We start from the raw sequence: 22,228 nt of genomic DNA on the forward strand, positions 1-22,228 counted from the left end.
TATCTCTATCATAAGTAGTGTATTTTTTTATATATAACTTACACGAATTAGGAGAATGGATGAAAACAAAAGTGAATCAACGATTTTACAAGTCTATTTTATGAGTTTTGGATTGATAAAGACCATGTTCGACACATACAAGATCCAAATACTACTTTGATTCAGAGTATTTATCGAGCAAAAGCCCGATTGTGGGAAGATTCAAACACTGCATGCATTATATCTTCGACAAAGGACAATCGTTGTCGCGCCCTTCAACTATCACAAGCTTATGGTACCTCACAATCTATAACGGTTTCGACCATCAATGTCATTCAATGTTTGATAGTTTTTTTTAATAGGTTAAAACGAAATTTATGTAACAATCAAAAGAGTCAACCATCATAAGGTGTGTTTAGGAAGACATTGAATATTCAATTAGAGTCCAAAAGAAAAGAGAAAAACAAGAACCATAAGAAAATTAAGCTACAACAGATAGACACATCATTCAATGCTTGGCAGTTATCGAAACCCGATGTTCGTATCAGCCTACCGACAATCATCTTGATTCTCGATAACCATTTCACTTCCTATATAAATAAGTCACTGGACCACAATTCAAAGTACACGCAAGCTATCCTTCAAATCTTTCACTATTTACTCTCCTACTGACTTGATTTAAAATACTATATATCTTAAGTCGTTATAACTTTATAATATTATTAAAATTAACTTAAAAATAATTTATCAAATATTTATTTTTCTAAAGTATACTAATATATGAGTAAAATCATAGGCATGTGCATAAATTACCACAAAATAGGTCCCGTATGATATAAAATGAAATTATAGGCACATGCATAAATTACAAATAAAACAGGTTTGTGTATTGATTCTTAAGTAAAAATATATACACATTTATAAATTAATAAAAATTAGGTACCCGTATTATTGACATAGGAATAAAAATAAAATATACTAGATTTTTTATCCGTGCTCCGCTCGGATTTATTGTAAAAGGATTGACATATGAATAATAAAATGCAATATATAATTGGTAACGGTGAAAAAAATAACATGTGATAATCCATAGTAGACAAAATAAAATACTTCATAAAATGTATGAAATTTGAAAAATTATAAAAGAAAATTCTGTAATACTATCAATAATTCGGTAAAAGAAATATAAATTTTTTAGTACATTGGCATGTAGTTTCATCACACATTGTAAAATACTTTCTCATATACGACGTTAGATGTTACATTAGTATCTTCACCATCTTCATCAGTGATCAATATCTATAGTCCTTCTTTGGATGTAACTCTTGAAACAACAACATACAACTGTCCGTGAAAAAATACAGGTGTTGGTAGATATACACCAACATGTTTAAGCGACTGCATTTGACTTTTGTTAACGGTCATTGCAAATGATACAGTCAAAAGAAATTGTCTTCGTTAAGTTAAATTACTGCTAACCTAATACATCAAATGGGACAAAGGGAAAATATTAGGTTAAATTGTTGTAGATCTAACAAAATTAATAAATAAGGATAAATGTATAAAACATTGTAAAAAAAAAAGGCAAGAGGATAAAAATGAAATTGGTGAGATGCATTTTTTTAGATGGAATTTGTTAGGTTAAATTACTGCTAACCTAATACAACAAATGGGAGGGAAAATATTAGGTTAAGTTGCTGCATATGTAACAAAATTACTCCCTCCATTCCTTTATAAGTGTCACTTTTGGAGAAAAATTTTGTTCCTATTTAACTGTCGCTTTCAAAGTTCAATGCAACATTAAATGTTGTTTTACCAATATTGTCCTTAGTTATTTATTGCGGAGAAATAAATATATGAAATGAGATATTAAATGAATAATGTCATTATAGTAAAAGTATTACTTATTGCATCAAAAATAATGATTATCTTGATTTATGTAAAATATCAAAATGTGACAATTAAAAAGGAACGGATGTAGTATTAATAAAAAAATAGATACTCGTATGTCTAATTGTACTCACGCCTATTCTTTTTAATTTATATCAGGGCATTTTTTTTTTTCGACAAGAATTTATATTCTTTAATTTTTTTTGAGAGTTTTTCTATTCACATCTTATATATTTTTAGTTACACCCAGTTTTTTTTTTTTTTTTTTTTTTTTTTTTTATAATATAAAAATTGTCCTTCTATATAAATTTTCTTAAAATCTTGATTTCATTCATTGTCACTCTAAAATTTCACTCTCTTTCACCCACCAACGATTAAACAATCCTAACGTTTAATTAATCTCTATGGAAGATTAAAGAGTGAATCAAAACATCTTTCATTCATATTCGATTGCATAAAAATAAGTGAATTTTTTTTTCTTTTTCAATAACACTGGTTTCAATTTTCTTCTTCCTGTTCAACTGCAATGTACGACAGTTTCAGTTTTACATTGTTGAGGTTAACTTAAATTCAGTTTAAGTAGGTTCATGTAAACTTAGTTTACATAATCAACTTAAACTTAGTTTACATAACCTACTTAAACTGAGTTTAAGTATACATACTTAAACTTAGTATACATACTTAAACTCAGTTTACATGATCTACTTAAACTAAGTTTACATGTACATATTTAAACTGATATTACTAATAATCATTGAACAAGGTTGAACTTTTAGATGTACACTTAAACTCAGTTTACATGACCTACTTAAACCGAGTTTACATGACCTACTTAAACTGATTCTCAGTTTACATGAGCTACTTAAACTAAGTTTACATGATCTACTTAAACTGAGTTTAAGTATGCACACTTAAACTTAGTTTACATGACCTACTTAAAATAAGTTTAAATGTACATACTAAACTGAGATCACGTAAAATCATTAAACAAGGTTGAACTTTTAAATGTACGCTTAAACTCGGTTTACATGACCTACTTAAACAGGGTTTAAGTACGTACATTTAGACTCAGTTTACATGACCTACTGAAACTAAGTTTACATGATATACTTAAACTGAAGAGGGATTTTAGGGTGTAACAAAAAAAAATGAAGATGATTTTTAAAAATTAATTTTATGAAAGAGTAATTTTATCATTTTAGGATGCAACCAGGATTAAATAGAATGTAATTAGAAAAACTCTTTTTTTAATGCATATGAAAGACCCATATGTATAAATTACGAATTCCTTAAAAAAAAATGTATAAATTACAAATAAAATAGGCATGAATAAAATACTTCTATGACACATGCGTATATTGATATATATTTCTATGTTTTCAAAGAAAAAAAAACTGCGAATTTGTATACACATAAATATCCAATTTTTTTAATTTACATCAGTGTATATGTTTTTATTAAAAAACTGTCTTTATTTGATTTCCCTCTCTTTCTCTCTTCTGCTTCCAAAACCCTAGAAAGACACTCCATCATCTCCGACAACCACCGTCCCGGTATTTTTGGCGCCTTCACGGAATCTCGCTGATTCTACTTCTTCTTCTGTTATCATCACACATTCCTTCTCTGCAATTTTTTCAGAGCAAACATGATGAGGTAAGAAATAACAACTTTCAGTCATGTTTAATTTCAATTTTGTGTTTATCATCATTTGTTTTACTGTATTTTAATTCATACTATTTGAAGAACGAAAGTTAGCAACATTACCATTATTTGAATAAAGAAAATCACCATGTTTGTATTTCTTTTCTATCTTGTTAATAATGCAGGAAAGGAATGTTGTTTGGAAATGAGTTTGCAAACTAAAATTAAGTGATCATTTCGTTGATGATTTGAGTTTTGTTTGTTTCAGGGGGGAGGATGATTATATGCCTGGAAACATTTTAGAAATCGAGCTTCATAATTTCATGACATTTGATTACTTAAAATGTAAACCCGGGCCTCGCTTGAATCTTGTAATTGGTCCAAATGGTTCTGGAAAGAGTTCTCTTGTATGTGCTATTGCTCTTGGCCTCTGCGGAGAGCCCCAGTTGCTTGGGCGAGCCACAAGTATTCCGGCATATGTGAAGCGGGGAGAAGATTCTGGCCACATTAAGATTACCTTGAGGGGAGACCATAAAGAGGATCACATTACAATTATGCGTAAAATAAACACCATCAACAAGTCCGAATGGGTTTTAAATGGTGGGATTTTCTCCTTATATGCTGAATATTTCCATGTATGTATAATACTGTATACGCACAAGAGAAAAAAGTTGCACGTGCTAACTGCCAATGTGTTAATTTTAGGAAATATTGTGTCCAAAAAGGATGTGGCTGAAACCATTCAGAGGTTTAACATCCAAGTGAATAATTTGACTCAAGTAAGTTTATGACCTGCAATCAGTATACTTCATGGTACTAGACTATAGTGTTACTCACAGTTTTCATTTTGCTTAGTTTAACTCCGGACTACTCTTTAATTTATTTATTTATTTATCGTGTTGTATTCTAGAACTTTTTGCTTCTGTATGTCAACAAACCACCTCCAGTTAGTTACAGTTATTCAGTTACATTAATTTGAAAATTAATAGAACTCTATAAATGGCTCTGGCTTGGTTAAGTTAAACGAGGTTGAACATTCATTTTCATCAATGAAATTTCATTCAGTTCCTCTTCTGTCAGAGTTCTTGAATTCATTACACCAACCTGTCAGAGTCAAACGACGTTGAACATTCATTTTCATAAACGGCCTGTGGAATTTTTTCTCCTTTGCTTTCTCCACTGCCAACTTCTGCCATCATTACATCAGCTTCCCCCCTCAAACTCTTCACATTCTGGGGGCCATTCCAATTTTTTGGATTAGAAGGGACACCCTGTTTTGAAACGATGTGCCCCAGGACACCAGTTTTTTCTTACCACAAGAACACATGTTTTTGTTGGCGAATAGCCAATGGTTCCTCAACACATGCTGCACCCTTGACCCTCTTGAGATGTTTGGCATGGCTTTCCACACACCTGTTGTGAATGAGGATATCATCAAAAAACACTAATGCAAACTTCCTCAAATAGGTCCTCAAGTCCCTTAAACACCTCGAGAGTCTAGGTTTAAGCATCTACAAACACTTCTAATATCAATTCCTGCCTTAGCTGCTTGGAAATGATTACTTATGGAATGTGGTGAACCAATCCTTGGATCCTAATCAGGTTCTCTCCTTCCCATATTGGCCCCACTTCCTTTTGCTCTCCATGTATAAACTTCAGTGCCGGGCCTTGGATCCTAATCAGGTGTAAATTATTAATGTCCCTTTACAAATACTTTTCTTTTAAATGTGTATATTTTTATAATTTTGTGCCGACATATCTATAATTTTTAAGAATTTTCCGCATCCTCATATCTACATCACATTATGTTTTGGTCTTCACAACTTCCTTTGATTTAGTTGTTTTATTTGTATGTTTTGAGGAATATTGCTTTAGGTATTATTTTACTGTGATGTTCAAATCTATGATGGGCTAATACTTTGTTTTTCTCTCTATCCTACTGAACTACTGTTGGATCCTTGTCTTTTTGGTAGTTTTTACCGCAAGACAGGGTCTGTGAGTTTGCAAAGTTAACTCCTGTGCAACTTCTGGAAGAGACAGAAAAGGCTGTTGGTGATCCACGACTTCCAGAGCAACATCGTGCACTTATTGATAAAAGTCGTGCATTGAAGCATGTCGAGCTGGTAAGTTCACCCTTTACTAAAGGAATGATGGAAATCTCCTAAATTTTAGCTGCTTGTCAACTTCATGATCAATTTACTAATTCTGTTTCAGTCTCTGGTGAAAAATGAAGGAACGTTAAATCAGTTGAAGGAACGTAATGCTGAATTAGAGAAGGATGTTGAACGTGTTCGTCAAAGAGATGAACTTCTTACCAAGGTTAACTATTGGGTTTCGTTGATCATAATCACATGCTTTGTCTGAATGTTTTGTATATGCCGAGCAATGCAGACTCCTTTGTGGTGATGTGTATTCTTTTTCTGATATGCTTAGTTCATCCTTTATTTTTCTCATATAGGAGGTTTTCTGATCCTCCTGCGTTGAAAGTTCACTGTCTTGATGCATTTTTTAAAGGAAAAGATAAAAAAATATACCTATATCTGTTTTGTAGGCCGAATCAATGAAAAAGAAATTGCCATGGCTGAAGTATGATATGAAGCAGGCTGAATATCGTGAAGCTAAGGAGCGTGAGAAGGCTGCAGCAAAGGAGTTTGAGAAGGCTGCAAAATTATTAAACGAACTTAAAGAACCTATTAAGTATGCTATCCTTTCTTACTTTGTTACATGTTTGTAATTGTTTACATTTTGATCCTCTTAGAATTTGAATTGCTAGATGAGAAGGTTGCTTATATTTTAGCAGGGGCAGAAGTTGGGGGAGGGAAACTTGACTTTTGATGAAATTCATAATAGTCTGTTCGATTAATAAATAATTGTAGAGTTTTCAGTTGTTTTATATTTCAGCAAAGTCAAGGAACAAAAATATGTCTTACTCTATATCCAAGAAGAGGCTTAATATAAGCCTTGAAATGCAGGATTTGAATGAAATGAATTCATAATCTGATACGAATTTATAACCTGCAGCACCACTGCCATCCACAATGACCGCCATTTAACAACACACCGTTCATACCTTGAATGGAAAATCCTCCCTTTCCACTCTCATTAGTAACCACAAATAAATTGCAGAGATGCACCAACAATTACATTTCATGAGCAGTTTATGCATGAACATATGCCACAGGTTTAAAGGTGAATTTTGTATGTCCTAATACTACATGGGTCATTCATCCAACACTCCACATTTTTTTTTTCCATTCTTCGTTTACTTTTTTCAGATCTTCTTTTATTTCCTTTCTCTTGTTTCTTTTGATGTTTTATCTGATAAAAACCGAGCAAAATGAAAGAAAATAAAAAAGAATTCATAAAAAAGAACAGTATTAATAAAACATTAAGGGTGCGTTTAGATGGAGGGTTTAGGAGGGGAAGGGTTTAATTTTCGTTTTTAAATTATGGACATTATGGAATGTTTTTTAAAAAATTAAAATAATAACATATAAACGATCATATAATACTTCAATCACACTTAATTTATTTTAAAAAAACATGTTATTATAGTCTGTAATTTAAAAAAGAAAAGTAAACCCTCCTCTCCCTTCCCCTCCTAAACCGTCAACCCAAACACACCCTAAGGTATTTCATAGAAGTATCTAATTGGCTTAGTTCTCAGTTAGTTTAATCAGTAACAGAATCACATACTGAATTCTATTACTTTCTATTTATTTTCAATAGAAAATACTGCTATTTCTATTATTCTATTATTTCCCCTTCAAACCTATGGTGGTTGATTCAGTGAGCCCCTGTCTACCACCTTGAATTTTCCTGCTAGTGTGAGAAATCTGGGAGGAGAAAGTGGCTTAGCGAGTACATCAACAGTTTGATCGGTGACTGGAATATGCTGGACAATTATGCTTTTGTTATGACTCTCTCTGAGGAAGAAAATTTCAAGCTCCACGTGCTTGGTTGCAGCATGCGAAACTAGATTATGAGAGGGAGACTGCACTAAGATTATCACAATATTGTAATGGAGTTTGAAATGGAATTAGTAGTTCTGTCAACAAAGGCTGATTCCACAACACTTCAGATGCAGATTTGACCAATCTCCTGTATTGACCTGCAGTGCTAGATCTACCAACTAGAATTTGTTAAACAGATCACCGTGAAACCAAGTTGGGGCCAAGATAAACCGAAGAACCTGAAGCATACTTTCTATCATCTGGATCAGCAATCTAATATGCATCAAAAAAGGTTGAGGGATAGAAGACGGGAAGGGGGAGGTAGGGTGTCGAAGGTGGTCTGTTGAGAGTCCGACATTAGATAGTGATATGATCTGAATAGTGTTTATAAGTGGATATCCCTCCCTTTGCAAGTTGGTTTTGTAGGGTTGAGTTAGGTTCAACCCAAATTCTAAGATTAATCTTTAAAATTATTTCTTTTTATATTTTGTGTATAAAAATGATTATTGAAGGAACGGAGGTAGAACTTGTAGATTGATGGTAGAATTGATTTGTTTAATTTTGAAAACACAGTGACTTGATTGACTCAACAAACACTTGAGCACCAAGTTCGCACATAGTCCAAATTGGAAGAGCCAAACGTGCAATCAAGTCAACTATGTATTGACGCCTCCTTATCTTTGCATTCAATGGTGGACCGTGAAGCCTAGAGGTTGACCCCCAAAAGGCTGTAGCGGTGTAGCAGGCAGTGGTATGACTGCTACGCCGAAGTTTAGGGAAACAATACACACATTTTATACCATAAACATAAGAGCTCAATAAAAAAATACACAATTAAACACATTCATAACTAACAATCAAAGTTCACTGATACTAATTTTCAAACCAAATGTAAAGTAAAATAGCAAATATGTTTTAGCATTGAAGGCTATAGTTAATTCCTTTAAGCAAGAACACACCTGAGTAGCAGAAGCCGAAGTAGTAGACGTGGAGTAATGCTTCATTAAGCCCCACCAACGATAGGCTTACATGGTACTCTCAACACACCACCTCACGCTCATAACTGAACATTTGAAGTGTGGATTTATGCGATTAGAAAAATAAAGATCGCAACAAATCCTCTCACGCCAAGGGCTGGTCATCTGGAGCATGGTCAAATGTGGGTGGAAATAGCATAGAGCTTGGTCCAATTACAAATTTAGGTTATTCTCTGATTCCATCTTATACTCTTGGTTTAGGGCCTATTTCAGTCCCGTCAAAGCTAGCTCAATGGGTGGAAGTTCACTCCACTTAGGTTTTGTGCCTGACTCATTGTTACAAAATTGGCCTGCAAGTTGAGGATTGCGTAAGGTTTACCACTATCTGGGCCTTCTCTCTAGCCAATGTATGACCGTTATTTTTTGTGAGACACCATAATGCCTAACACTATTGGTCTTTGTGCCTGGTAATATGGATGGTTCTTTAATTGATCAATACAGGCATTAGGCTGTGACAACAAGGTAAGATATTCAGTTTAACTCAACCCCACTAATCCGACTTGTAGGATGAAGACTGCTCAAGCCTTATAAGCAGTATCTTGGTCATATCTCTAATTAATGTGAAGTTTTCAACACATCACCTCATGCCCAGGACCGAACATCTGAAACTTGCACTATGTAGATGGAATAACAGGGATGTCAACAATATTGCACTAGTGCATTTTTATTGCTGCAAAATAGATTGGTTGATTACTGTGATCTTTCCAACACTATACTAAAATAGTGTTTATTTGATGTTTTAATACTATACTAATACTACGCTACCAACGAAAAATCAGTTTTAGTGTTCTAGTGAGATTTTGCCAATACAGTAGAATAGTAATTTTATTTTAATTTTTTTTATAATTTTAAATGGATTTAATTAATGCTGGGCTATTGAATTATCATCAAATTAACTTATGGTTATTGTATTACTGTTATCATATTTAGCCAACGACGGTGATGTCCTAACAGATCCATATCTATATTACTGCAAGAACATCAGCCTAAGCTTATTCCCTTGATGAAGTTGGCATCCGTGTTGTCCTTTACTGTATTATTTCTGCTATCTGATGAACATGTCTGTGTGGCAAACCCCTCCCTTTTGGTATATATGATATGATAAAATTATATTTTGTCATGTTCTAACAGGAAACAAAAAGAGGAGAAAGCTGCATTAGATGCAAAATGTAAAAAGGCTAACAACCGAATAAGTGACAATGCCAAGAAGAGAATGGAACTTATGGAGAAAGAGAACCAATTAGTAATTTTCTCTCACCCATTACTTTACATACTTTATTGTTATAATTTTTTTAGTGACGGAAACCAGCATCTTCACTATCAACCATGCATTTTCTTGACAACAGTTGTATTTTGGCACCGAGACCATCAAAGTAGATTAATAATTATTCATGTTATTGTACTTTTGGGTTCTTCTTGTAACTTTCTGATGTGATTTTAGTTCTTTGTTTTCAATTTATAGGAGGTGGAATTACAAGGGAAGTACAAAGAGATGGACGAGTTGAGGAAGCAGGAAGAAACTCGGCAACAGAAATTGAAAAAAGCCAGGGAGGATCTTGCAGCTGCTGAACTTGAACTTGAGAGTCTAAACCCTTATGAACATCCCAGGGACGAGATTGTAAGTGTACTTTTAGTCATTGGTTATATTATACCCACAACACACACAATTAAGGGCACGCTTTTTATGTAAGTGCAATCAAGGGCATGCTTGATTTGAGTTCTTTTTTTAAATAAAAACATTAACTTGATTGAGTAATTGTTTTATGAATGTTTATTCTCCAAATTTGTTCGTATTTTCTATTTTTAGAACAAGAAAACAAGAATAACTTACAATTTCCATTTTCATTTTTATTGTTGCTTTTCATCATCATATTCCGTCTACCACCATTGTTGCCGTCTCTACTGCTCCCTGAAATGCCCTCACCGCCTTCCACCTCCGCCATCACTACAACCTGACAGCCTATATTGTTGTCACCATCGCTGAATCATTATAGTGTTAGCGATAGTCTATGGACTGGGCCTTGAGCCCAGCCTCTGTTAGCTTAGCGGTTACTTCTGTCTTATGACAGATGGCTTCTGTTGTTAGTAGCTTCTGTTAGAAGCTTCTAGTTAGTTAAGAGTTATTAGCTTATGCACAAGCTTGTAGTAAGAATCTGTTACACTCTGTATCTTTTATAAATACAGCTGTAGTATCATTGTAATCATTCAACCAATTATAATGAATTCTGAATATTCAATTTTGTTTCAGTTTCGTTTACTTTTTTGCGCTCTGCATTTCTAACATGGTATCTAGAGCTTCTATTTCAATCCTGTGCCTGTTTCAATGGCTACTTTGAATCCATTTCTCAATTCTGAGGGCAATTTTCCCTCTTCGCATTGCATGTTAAGTTTGATGGCAAGAACTTCATGCAGTGGAAGCAGCAAATCTATGGCCCCATGAGCATAGCTCCAATGCCAACTGCAGATGTGTCAGTTCCATCATGACCCTTTCTAATTCTTGGAAAGCTCTAGTAGCTTCGCTTCCCTAATGAAAGCTATTTTTCTTAAATAACCGAGTGAGACTGAGAGGCCTAGCAGTGATTTCGTAATCTTTGACAAACTTTCGGTAATAACCTGTCAATCCCAAGAACCCTCTTAGCCCCTTGATGTCTTTTGGAATTGGCCACTCTTCCATTCTTTTGGCCTTCAGTGGATCTCTTGAAATGCCTTCTCCTAAACACTGTTCAGTAAGTTCCAGGTGCATTAACTGACTAGGAAAAATTGATCAGGTATAATAGAGACTAGATTCAATTATTGTAAACCCAAGTATGCTTGATTCCCATTATTCTCACTCAAAATATCTGTGATATGTTTGTTACTAACTTTAGACAATATTATACTCTGCAAAAATAGTTTATATGATTTTTTTCCCTTACCAGCATAGACTGAGAGAGGGAATTTTGGAGTTGGATGATTCTGCTAATCAAGCGAGACAGAATAAGTCACAAGCAGAAAGCGAAATAAAGCAAAAAAAGTTCTCCTTAACGAAGTGTAAAGAGAGGTAGAAGATGGGCACAAGATGATGTTTTCTTCAGATTGGTTACTTTTGCGAATATATTGTTTAATTCTCTATTGTAAAATTTGCAGGTTGAAGGAAATGAATAATAAAAGTACCAAATGTTTGAATGCATTGCGAACATCTGGGGTTGAAAGAATTTTTGATGCTTATAAATGGGTCCAAGAGCATCGGAATGAATTCCACAAGGAGGTGTATGGCCCAGTTTTAGTTGAGGTATATATGTTAAAATTTTTTTTTATAGCCATTTGTTCTTCTTACTTAGTCTGTTAAACTGCCGAGCTAATTAATTTACAGGTGAATGTCTCGGATCAATCTCATGCTGGATATCTAGAGGGTCAAGTTGCTTGGTACACTTGGAAGGTAGTCCTAGATATTTTATTATGGTCTCTTGTTTTTGTAAAAGCAATTTTTTCTGAAATTTTCTCCACCCTAATACCATGAAAATTCTGTCTACATTTTTGTAGATTTAGACATTTTTAGAGTTTTTTTTAGCCCATGCTTCATTCTTAAACTTGCTTTCTATTATTTTTGGTGGAGATCTTTGGTTCTGCTTGGCTCAAACAAGAGGAGAGGGGTTTTAATGGTGGGGGGAAGGGAGGTGAGAGATTTAATCGGACTTTATTTCGCTTGGTTGAGAGTTGTGGAAAGGGAGATATTTTATTTGAGGGGAAGGTCTAATTTACTGTTTATGCCTTTTTTGATTTTTTTTAATTTTATGCAAGAATATGTTATTCAATGTGTTTAAACTATATCAAACCTTCCTAATCCCCCCAGTTGAGGGGAGCCAAAATTTAGTCATGTCATGAGGGAATTCACTCCCATCCCCACCATAAAATTGAACAAAACAAGCAAAGTTTAAAATAATCCTTCAACTCCCTGCCTATTTCCCCCAACCCATCACTATTGTATTATTTTATTTTTTCTCTCTTCCTTTGACTGTATCCTTTTCCCTATGCAAAGACTCTGTATCTCCAGTCAGACTGACAAAAATTGGTTGGTATAATGCTGTATTTTTATTTTGGTGTGAGGGTCGAATATAGTAATTGTACAGGTCTTATTGAAGAGGAGTCACTTCTCGCGCTTCACCATTTCCTGCATGGATATCAGTATCACCTTATCCATACTGACTTATTCATTTGTTCAAATGCAGTCTTTCATAACACAGGATCCTCGCGATCGGGACTTCTTGGTGAACAACCTACGGAACTACGATGCACCAGTTTTAAATTATACTGGTCGTGATAACCAAAGAGAGCCGCCTCCTGAAATATCTGCCAATGTAAGTTTGGGGAAACATTTTTAAATTTTTTTAATTTTTAATTTATATTTCAAATCAATATCAAACATTTTATCATTGTTGTATAATTCTTTCCCAGATGCGTGCTCTTGGTATCCACTCTCGTCTGGACCAAATTTTTGATGCTCCTGTTGCTGTCAAGGAGGTGTTGATTAGCCAATCTAATCTTGATCATTCAGTATGCCTCTCATGCTTTAGCCAATCTGATTGTGATGTTATTTAGTTATGCAATGTTATTCATTTTCTACATGTTTGCAATTCAGTTTATTGGATCGAAAGAAACTGATCAGAAAGCTGATGAGGTCCCAAAATTGGGAATTACTAGTTTATGGACACCAGAAAATCACTATCACTGGTCTAAGTCTAGATATGGAAATCATGTCTCAGCAGTTGTTGAACAAGTGCAACGCCCTCGACTTCTAACGAATAGTATGCCACTCTAAAAGCATGTTTAACCAACATTTGGGTCACGTGACTTAGTTTTAAATGCTGGTTCCTTATTGTCTCTCTCTCTGTTTACCTTTTGCTGAACTATTTAGATTCAAATGTGAGGGACATTGAGGATCTGAGCTCTCAGGAAAGGGAGCTTCAAGAACAAATTGCTTCCTTGGAGGAAAGTCTCAAAAAGTTTCAAGACGAGGAAAAAAGCTCTGTGAATCAGGCTGCTAATCTTCGTAAACAGATGGTAGGTACAGAAAATTTTGTATTTTTAATTTCACTATAATGATATATATCTGTCCTAGAGTTTTTTTTTCTTCTTTTCCCTAAGGGTTCATGTATTGTTGATAAAAAGCTTTAATTTTAACTTAATCTGTGTTTGAAGAAATATGCTCCTACTAAAATTTGAAATTTTGTTATTATTTTGATTTCTTTTAGGAGGACATTCGTTCTGAAGCACAAAATAAGCAAAAAGAGCGACAAGCAATTGTTAGGTGTATTGGTAAGTATGTATAAGTGATATACTAAATTGAAGATATGAAATAGTTAGATTACCATTTTGTTTTCATACTATAAAGCAAATACCTTGTTTTGACCTCTAGAACAAAAGAAAGGGAAACTGAAATCAATGGAGGAGCAAGATGATTTAGATACGGAGTTAGCGAAGCTTGTTGATCAGGCAACAAATTGTAACATTCAGCGATTCCATAATGCAATTAAAATTAAGGTGATTTATCTCCGTTCTTTTTACTGCTTCTTAATATCATCTTATTTGAAACTCCAAGGGGCTGGCTTAGTTGACCATAACAGAGCTTGTATCTATCTAGTGTTGGGTTCGGGTCCCCTTGGAAGGAGGTAAATATAATTTCATTCAGAAGTGTTCACTGAGCTCAGATGTTTTCCTTACAAGCCGCCCCGCCACAGCAGGCGGGTTGGTTCCTCTGTCGTCGCCGGGGAGCTCTTGGTGAGGAGACCTTAGGATAAGTTGCTAAAACAAACGGGAGGGGAGGATCGACCCGTTCAGTAGAATTCCGAAGAAAGACTGTTGGCAGCAGGTGGAGACATTTCTTTGGCCCCCTTAAAAAAAAAGGAAATGCGGGCAGGGTTAAGCTCGGTAGAGGGTTCGATAATAGGGTCCCGTCTTAAAGATTCAGATAAGAAAAGAGTTCCAAACCTTTATGCATGCACCTTCGTATAAGTGCTGCATACAAGTTCCGGCCAGGAGAATTGGGAAAAAAAACAAATTGGAACCGCTCACATCACAGTAGTAGTAGCGTAAAGCCGTAAGTCGGGGGCGGCCATAAAAGAAAGGCTATTACTTTCACATCTCTCTCTCTAGATATCTAGGGAGAGATCCACTGCGTGAGCAACCGACTGTGTGTTACATGTTATCTCTTCATCCTAAATTTTCGTTGAAAAAACAGGCAGTCCGGTGGACGAAAGCTCCTGCTTACTCAGGGTCCGGGAAGGGGTCCAACCATTTGGTGTATTGTACACAGCCTTACCCTGATTTTTACAAAAGAGACTGTTTCTTGGACTTGAACCTGTGACCTTTCAGTCACGTGACAACAACTTTACCGTTGCGCCAAAGCTCCTCCTTTCATCCTAAATTTTCATTAATAAAAAAAAATCATGTTAATTGCAGGTTTCAACTTTTAACAATTATGGTTCAATATTCAAATGCATTTGCATTAAAACGTTATTTTCTTTTTGTTTTTGCTCCAAGAGGAATATTGTTTTTTTATTGTTGATTTTTGGGCAATTGACAGGATCTTCTTGTTGATGCTGCTGGTCACAGACGAAGTTTTGTTGAACAACGTATGGCTTTCATTGAATTTGATGCAAAGGTAATCAAATCATAGTTATGTTGCTCATGCTTACATTGTAAAATCTGTGTGTTATTTGTGTAAATTCTGTGTGTCTATAACGAGATCACACTCTTTGTATTTACAATGGTTTTACAATAAATGCATTGAATGCTTAATTAGTAAGCACTAGACTAGCAAGTTGTATACTCTAGGAGTAATAACTATCAAACTAGGAAGTTATAGAATGAAAGGAATTCCTAAAGATTCTTAATTTTAACAGCGCTCCTCAAGCTGGATCATACATGACATGCTCCAAGCTTGTTACAACAAAACAAAAGTCACCATCAAAGCTCACATATCATCTAAGCTTACATATCATCTACAAAGCTCAAAATAATTCAAGATTCAAGTAATAAATCAAATGACAAAAGAAATGTGTCTGGCTATACAAAATTGGCAAAAAAATTCCACTCTAAGTTTTAATAGTGATTCATTAGATTTAATCGGGATTCGTCAGAGGGAACCGTTTCAAGATGATTCATGTTCAAAATAGATACATACTAGAGTTTTCTCACTCAATGAGGCTCAACACAGGGTGTGTGTTATAGAGTCCACATCGGATAAAAGATGGCCTGAACACAGGGCCGGCCCAACACTAGATGAGGCCTAAAGCGAACTCCAAAGTGAGACTTTTTTAGTTAAAAAAATATTAATAATTATTTAAATTTTATTTTTTAAAAATTGAGATACAAAATCATTTATTAAATTATCATAATCAATTTCATTGAACATTTATTTTTCAATTGACAATAAAGACAATTCATTTCATCTTTGTTGAAACATTGTAAATGTGAAATTCGGAAAACCAAAAGCCTAAAAAAAATTGAAGTAAACAAAGGGATGATGAAGGATTTGTTGCTGTGTTACTCAGGTTTCAAAGAGAAAGTCAATGTCTAAAAAAAAAGAATATACAAAAAGTTTTTTTCCTCGAAAGAAAACAAATTAGTATCACAATTCTTTTGACATAATGGGATGGAAGGTCACATTTATTTTATTTTCTCGGAGGCCATTGTGTCTTTGTCCGAGGCCCTTTTCCAGGGATTATCTCACTATGTACTATTGGACCTATCACTAATTGGAGGCCTGTTTTCCTCAGTAAAAAAAGAATTTTTTTTGGGAGACCTATCACTAATTGGAGGCCATTGTGTCATTTATATGTTTTGAATTTTCTTTAGATTGGAGAAGCGGAGGCCAATCTGAAGCAGCATGAAAATTTTGCTATGCAGACATCATTGCATTATAATAACTGTGAGAAGCTATTTAAATTTTAATTTGTAGATTTTGTAAGATGCAACAATATTCCTAATTCTTGTTTTACAGCTAAGAAAGAGGCTGAAGAATGTAGACAGAAGCTTACAGATTTATTGAACTATGCTAAGTCAATTGCCCGGCTTACACCTGACCTAGAGAAGGAGTTTCTTGAGGTTTGTATTAGATATTTGCATACATTCCTTTTCTTGTTTTAAATATTTATGTCGCAATCACCAATCCTGTTCAGATGGCAGTGCTTCCAGTTGAGAATATATTTTGTCGTTTGCATGCTTGATGACTTTGAACTTGATACGGTGAAAGACTATATGAACACAAACGCAACTTCTATTACCAAAACACCTTAGAGGACCGTGGCAAAAGTAAAATGAAAACATTATGGTGGGGGTAATTATGCATGTATATTACTTGCAAAACTAATTAGCTGTTAAGAATTCTATTGCTGAACAATTTGAGCTATCAAACACGTTTCAGTATAAGAAAACTGTTCTCAAATGGAAATTATTTGGAAAAGAGTCCCTGAATGGTTGAGAGGGTTATCAACAACCAAAGGCTGTCTGATTCAATTGAATTCTGTGTCTTTAAAATACAGTACTTTTCCTATGTACCCAATACACACTAGTACTGATACGTCATGAATACATGACCTGAATTATTATTATTATTGTTGTTGTTGTTGTTGGTAAAGTTGTTCTCATGTGACCGACCGAAAGGTCACGGGTTCAAGTCCTGGAAACAGCCTCTTGCGTAAAAAACAGGGTAAGGCTGCGTACAATACACCAAATGGTGGGACCCCTTCCCGGACCCTGCATATGCAGGAGCTTCAGTGCACTGGGTTGCCCTTTTTTGTGTCCTTTCATCACTGAAATACAAATTTCTATGATATAATGTGCTTTGACAATTTCTATGAAGGTAGTCAAAATTTAGATCCTACATAAGGATGGGAGTAAAAATTGTAAATCGAGGCATCATTATGCAAATTGTGAGATTCTACGATAGTTGTGTGTTTGCTCATATTATTTCATATATATGCATGTAAAATAATTTAAATAAGGTGAAAACCATTAAATCACTATAAGCACTTAATTAAACTTAATCTCACCATCCATAAGAATGCCAAAAGAGAACTGAGAAAGAGAAGAGCAGCAAGCAGTCAAACACCAAATCAACAAACCCTCCCAAACCAAAACTCTCCAACCCCAGTGAAGGAAGAGCACCTCTGTTGCACCACCACACAAGAGGAACAATGGAGAAGATGGTAACCAGTGAAGCGCTGTTACACATGGAAACAATGTGCAAGCTTTTTTTGGCTGGGAAGAAAGAAATGCTAAAAGTAGGATTGGAAGTGTTAAAAACCTTAGGCAAGGACGGAACTAGGAATTAATCTTAGGGGGGAGCAATTTGATTTATGGGTCTCAACTAATTTTTTTGCATAATTCACAAATAATGGACAGCATCTGAATTCTGACCTCTTTAAGCACATTCGTGGTTGCGAATCAGCAACTTTGCTTCAAAAAGAATATAAGAAAAATTAGATTTCTAATAAATTAATCCTCATGCTTGTTTTATATTTTACTTGGTTGAAAAGTTATAATAGTAGAAACTTACAGGTTTAATACTCAATATATTGAGTTAAAAAAAAGGCAATTATACAATATCATATGAAGTTGACAAAAAAAGAAGATATAGACAAAAAATATAATAGCACACTAGTATAAATTTTTTTATAAAAAGTTTCGGGGAGACCATGGCCTCTGCGGGTGTCCCCATTCTAGCTTCGTCCCTATAGGATAGAGAAAAATGTCCCATTCTAGCTCCGTCCCTATAGGATAGAGAAAAATGTCCCATTCTAGCTCCGTCCCTATAGGATAGAGAAAAATGTTGGTCAATAGGATTGGAAGTGTTAAAAACCTCATAGGATGGTAAAAATGTTGGTTATTTGATTTTAACAATAGGATTGCTGGTTAACCTGCTTTTGGTTTGGTGTAGTGTGATCACACAATATCACCAGATCACATTCCATATGGTTGGAATCGCCTAGGGCTCCTAAAATCATAGAATAGTCCGATCTTTAAGATTGTGATTTTATCTACCATGGTTTCTACATATATAATATATATATATATATAACTTGTAAGTCAATGGGAGCTCTAACAACATTTGGGTTTTTCATTTAGATGCCTACTACAATAGAGGAGTTGGAAGCAGCTATCCAAGATACCACTTCTCAAGCCAATTCAATCCTTTTTGTCAATAGTAACATATTGGAACAATATGAGGCTCGTCAAAGACAGGTACTCTTCAATGTTGTAGTTTTTGTTGGGTTATTTCCACGTGCCATCTATATTTACTGTGACTTTGCAGATAGAAGATCTTGCAAAAAAACTTGATGCAGACAAGAAGGAATCCACAAGGTGTCTAGCTGAATTGGATAACATTAAGGTCAGATAAGTGTTTCTTTACATGATTAGAATACCAAGATATAGAGAATGCATCTATAATTGCAAGTTTTGAATCAATCTCGACCAAACTATAATTTAATATTGAGGATAGTAGCTGCAGTTTAGCATGTGGCACCTGAAAAATTAAGAATACTGCACAGTTTCCCATTTCTTTACAGTGCTAGCTCTTATTTGCAGCTCTCCCATCTTTTCCTACACCCACTTTCACTAATCTTTCGGAGTAGTTTAGAAAATTTCCCTCGTTCTCTAGTTTTAGCAGTTTTTTTGTGAATGCTTTTGTTATTTGATGATATAGATTTCATTGGAACAAATTCTTCCCCTGCAACACTTCTGCAATTATGTATGTGGCTACAAAATTATAAATTTGAAAAGTTCCTAATAATCTATTCGTTAAGTTTCATTCATGCAGATTTAAATAAATACACGTCTTTTTTATAAAGTGTTTTGAATGGTAAAATAATAAAGGCAAGGAAGAGCAAATCTGTATTTATTTTAGGTGTTTTCCAAAACATGTGTATGCTTGCATATACGTTTATAATGTCTGTAGTACGAGGCCCAAAATGGATTGGTGAATCTATGTGGTCGATGGACTGACTACATGAAATAATTTGATCCATCCTATTAGCTAAGCTAGCCAGTTCTTTGTGATATAATTTTTAGAACTTATGAAGACGGGGGAGCCGGTATTCAAGTCCTGAGTTGTTAGCATGTAGCTAAAGTAGTTCAGTGCTATTTCAGAAACCACCCCGTTTCCATGCATAGATAATGTGATTTATAGTGCCTGAGCTGCATGACCTTTTTTGTGTTTCCGGTTGTGGAAATAAGCTCAAATCTTTAAGTTTTTTCTGCAGGGAAAATGGCTCCCTACATTGAGAAACCTTGTGGCCCAGATAAATGAAACCTTTAGTCAAAATTTTCAACAGATGGCTGTTGCCGGAGAAGTTTCACTAGGTTTGTCAGACTGTAATTGAAATTAATTTTATCTGGTCTTCTTATGCTTCCATCCTCATCAATGTGTTTCCACTTCTCAGATGAGCATGATATGGACTTTGATCAATATGGAATACATATAAAAGTCAAATTCAGGTGACAGTTGTTCTGAACAAGTTATTTTGTTTATTCTGTTTTTAAGAATGTGCTTTCACAGGGCCACCTTTCATTCATATTATTAGTTGATGTAACTTCTGGTTACCAGTCAGCTTCAATGTTTAGAGGGAAACCCAACCTACAATGATGATTACACGTTTGTTGATTTCTGTCTCACTGTTGTGGTTAATATAATCTGAACTATATACTGCTAGGAATTTGTTATCTTCATCCTTATTCCCATCATAATTTAGGCCTCTCTTTTCGAACAAAAACCAAATTGTATGTGTAAAGCACAAAAGCCAAATGGTATGTGTACGGTACAAAACCCAAATGGTTAGCAAGGGTGGGACTTAGGCGCACAGCACCACCATGATCTCGCAATATTTGTTGCAAGAGACATAGTGCTCCTTTTCCAGGGCCATTAGGCGGCCAAAGTCCCTTCCCCTTCTATATCTGTCTCTGTTCTATCTGTATCTGTTGCTGCGGAACCAATCTTAGAAAAGAATTAAAAAGCCGGCAGAAAATCTTCAATGAGAAAACCACAATTTAACTAGCTTCTAAAAAGAGAAATTCCAAAAAAAAAAAAAAAAACAGCAAGCTCAGAAAACAGGACAAGACTGAACAGTAAATAGTTTGTTTGCATAACTGGCAACAAAACAAGGGTCGTAAAAAAAATGTACTGCAAGACAAATTAAATACACCTGCTAGAAACAAAGGACAAAACTTTGATTACATAGATTTGTGTACACAACTTGCTATAAAATATTTGTTTACATAGATTGGTTTACCGAACACAACCTATTAGAGTTGAATGCGGTATAAAGTGCCTCATAATTGATTGTATTTATGTTTCAATTATATTGTGATGTTACTATTTTATTTAAGGGTACCACTACCCTAAAAAAAAGCAAAGGATACCGAAGGAATTTACTAAAAATATGTACTCTCCCATACCATACACTCCAGTTTCACTCTTCATGTTTCTTACAGTATATTTTTTTTTTTTATTCTATCAGAGAAAATGGACAGCTTGAAGTTCTCAGTGCCCATCATCAATCTGGAGGGGTACTACAGAGGATTCTTTTCTCAGTGCATTGATTCTTTCCCCTGTCCCGCATGCTAATTAACCTTTAAATTTGGTTTTCCAGGAGCGATCAGTTTCAACTATTGTTTATCTTGTTTCTCTTCAAGATCTTACAAACTGCCCATTTAGAGTTGTTGATGAGATCAACCAAGGTTGGTTAGTCTTTAGAGTAAATTCTTTTTGGTTCAACCGTAGACTGCACTTAAGAGACCTTCATTGATTCCTTTTTTTATCAGGAATGGATCCAATAAATGAAAGGAAGATGTTTCAGCAACTAGTGAGAGCAGCAAGCAAGCCAAATACACCACAGTGAGTACTAATTAATATTACTTTTCAATTCCTTCGTTTAAAAATAATAATAAAATTTGATGAATACATGTTACATACCTAATTCAGCGAGTCAAAGACTGTCTTTCATTTTTTAAGACTTTTGATTAGCTGGAAGAGAAACACTCGGTTATTAGCATACATAGTATTTATACGAAATACTAATAAGAGCAGTATATGTGAGGCAAATAAGCCCATAGCTTTGCTTGTCATTAGGAAATTAAGGCTGATCTTTGCCGGTTTGCCAGTCACTAATGTGCTTTGTTCCCCCACATTTGATTGTTTCTAACGCGTAAGTGACAATTAATCTTCTGCAGGTGTTTCTTACTTACCCCAAAGTTGTTACCAGATCTGCAATATAGCGAGGCATGCAGTATATTGAATGTAATGAATGGGCCTTGGATTGAGCAACCCTCAAAGGGTAATTTCTCGTACCAAAAACTACATTTATCATCTTTTTTATTGTTGATAATGCTTACAATACATTTTCTTTCTGATAATCAGTCTGGACTGCCGGTGATCGATGGAGTATTATCACTGGACATGTTGAAGAGACCATGTGTTAAAGTGAAACAAACACTATGGAGTTGATTAGCATTTTGTATAGTTAGTTTTGTGGAGAAAGAAAATGAAGTTTGCAGTTGAGCGAACTTGCTTTTGTTTCATTGATGGGATTGGATTGATCCGTTGAGTATCTAACAAGTATCTAAGCCGTTGAATTGATCCGGTGGTTGTAATTAATGCGGTAGAGGGTGTGGTAGACAAGCTTGGCTGTATAGGATCCGTATTTCTTTATACTATTGCTTATACAACGGTGAGGTTTTATTACTGCTTGT

At 34.7% G+C, this 22,228-nt stretch overlaps 1 protein-coding gene across 1 annotated transcript; it reads left to right on the forward strand.

Moving 5' to 3' along the window:
• Window positions 1-3,330: 3,330 nt before the first annotated feature.
• On the forward strand, window positions 3,331-22,220 carry LOC11446670 (structural maintenance of chromosomes protein 5). The gene is made up of 29 exons (XM_003609334.4): window positions 3,331-3,522; window positions 3,779-4,110; window positions 4,216-4,289; window positions 5,484-5,633; window positions 5,725-5,829; window positions 6,062-6,207; window positions 9,632-9,743; window positions 9,963-10,118; window positions 11,419-11,540; window positions 11,627-11,771; window positions 11,853-11,918; window positions 12,709-12,837; window positions 12,935-13,033; window positions 13,119-13,284; window positions 13,395-13,540; window positions 13,732-13,795; window positions 13,896-14,020; window positions 15,063-15,140; window positions 16,337-16,409; window positions 16,482-16,585; window positions 18,608-18,724; window positions 18,795-18,872; window positions 19,744-19,843; window positions 19,924-19,978; window positions 20,998-21,046; window positions 21,130-21,217; window positions 21,302-21,374; window positions 21,710-21,813; window positions 21,897-22,220. The coding sequence occupies exons 1-29, from the start codon at window positions 3,515-3,517 to the stop codon at window positions 21,956-21,958; spliced, it is 3,126 nt and encodes a 1,041-aa protein (XP_003609382.2). The 5' UTR covers window positions 3,331-3,514; the 3' UTR covers window positions 21,959-22,220.
• The last annotated feature ends 8 nt before the right edge of the window (window positions 22,221-22,228 follow it).

Source organism: Medicago truncatula, chromosome 4, assembly GCF_003473485.1.
Source record: "Medicago truncatula cultivar Jemalong A17 chromosome 4, MtrunA17r5.0-ANR, whole genome shotgun sequence".
Classification (NCBI taxonomy): Eukaryota; Viridiplantae; Streptophyta; class Magnoliopsida; order Fabales; family Fabaceae; genus Medicago; species Medicago truncatula.

Coding starts and splice junctions, on each gene's coding strand:
- LOC11446670 (XM_003609334.4), top strand. Junction 5,830..6,061: donor GAGATGAACTTCTTACCAAG/GTTAACTATTGG, acceptor TCTGTTTTGTAG/GCCGAATCAATGAAAAAGAA. Junction 21,218..21,301: donor TGTTGATGAGATCAACCAAG/GTTGGTTAGTCT, acceptor TTTTTTTATCAG/GAATGGATCCAATAAATGAA.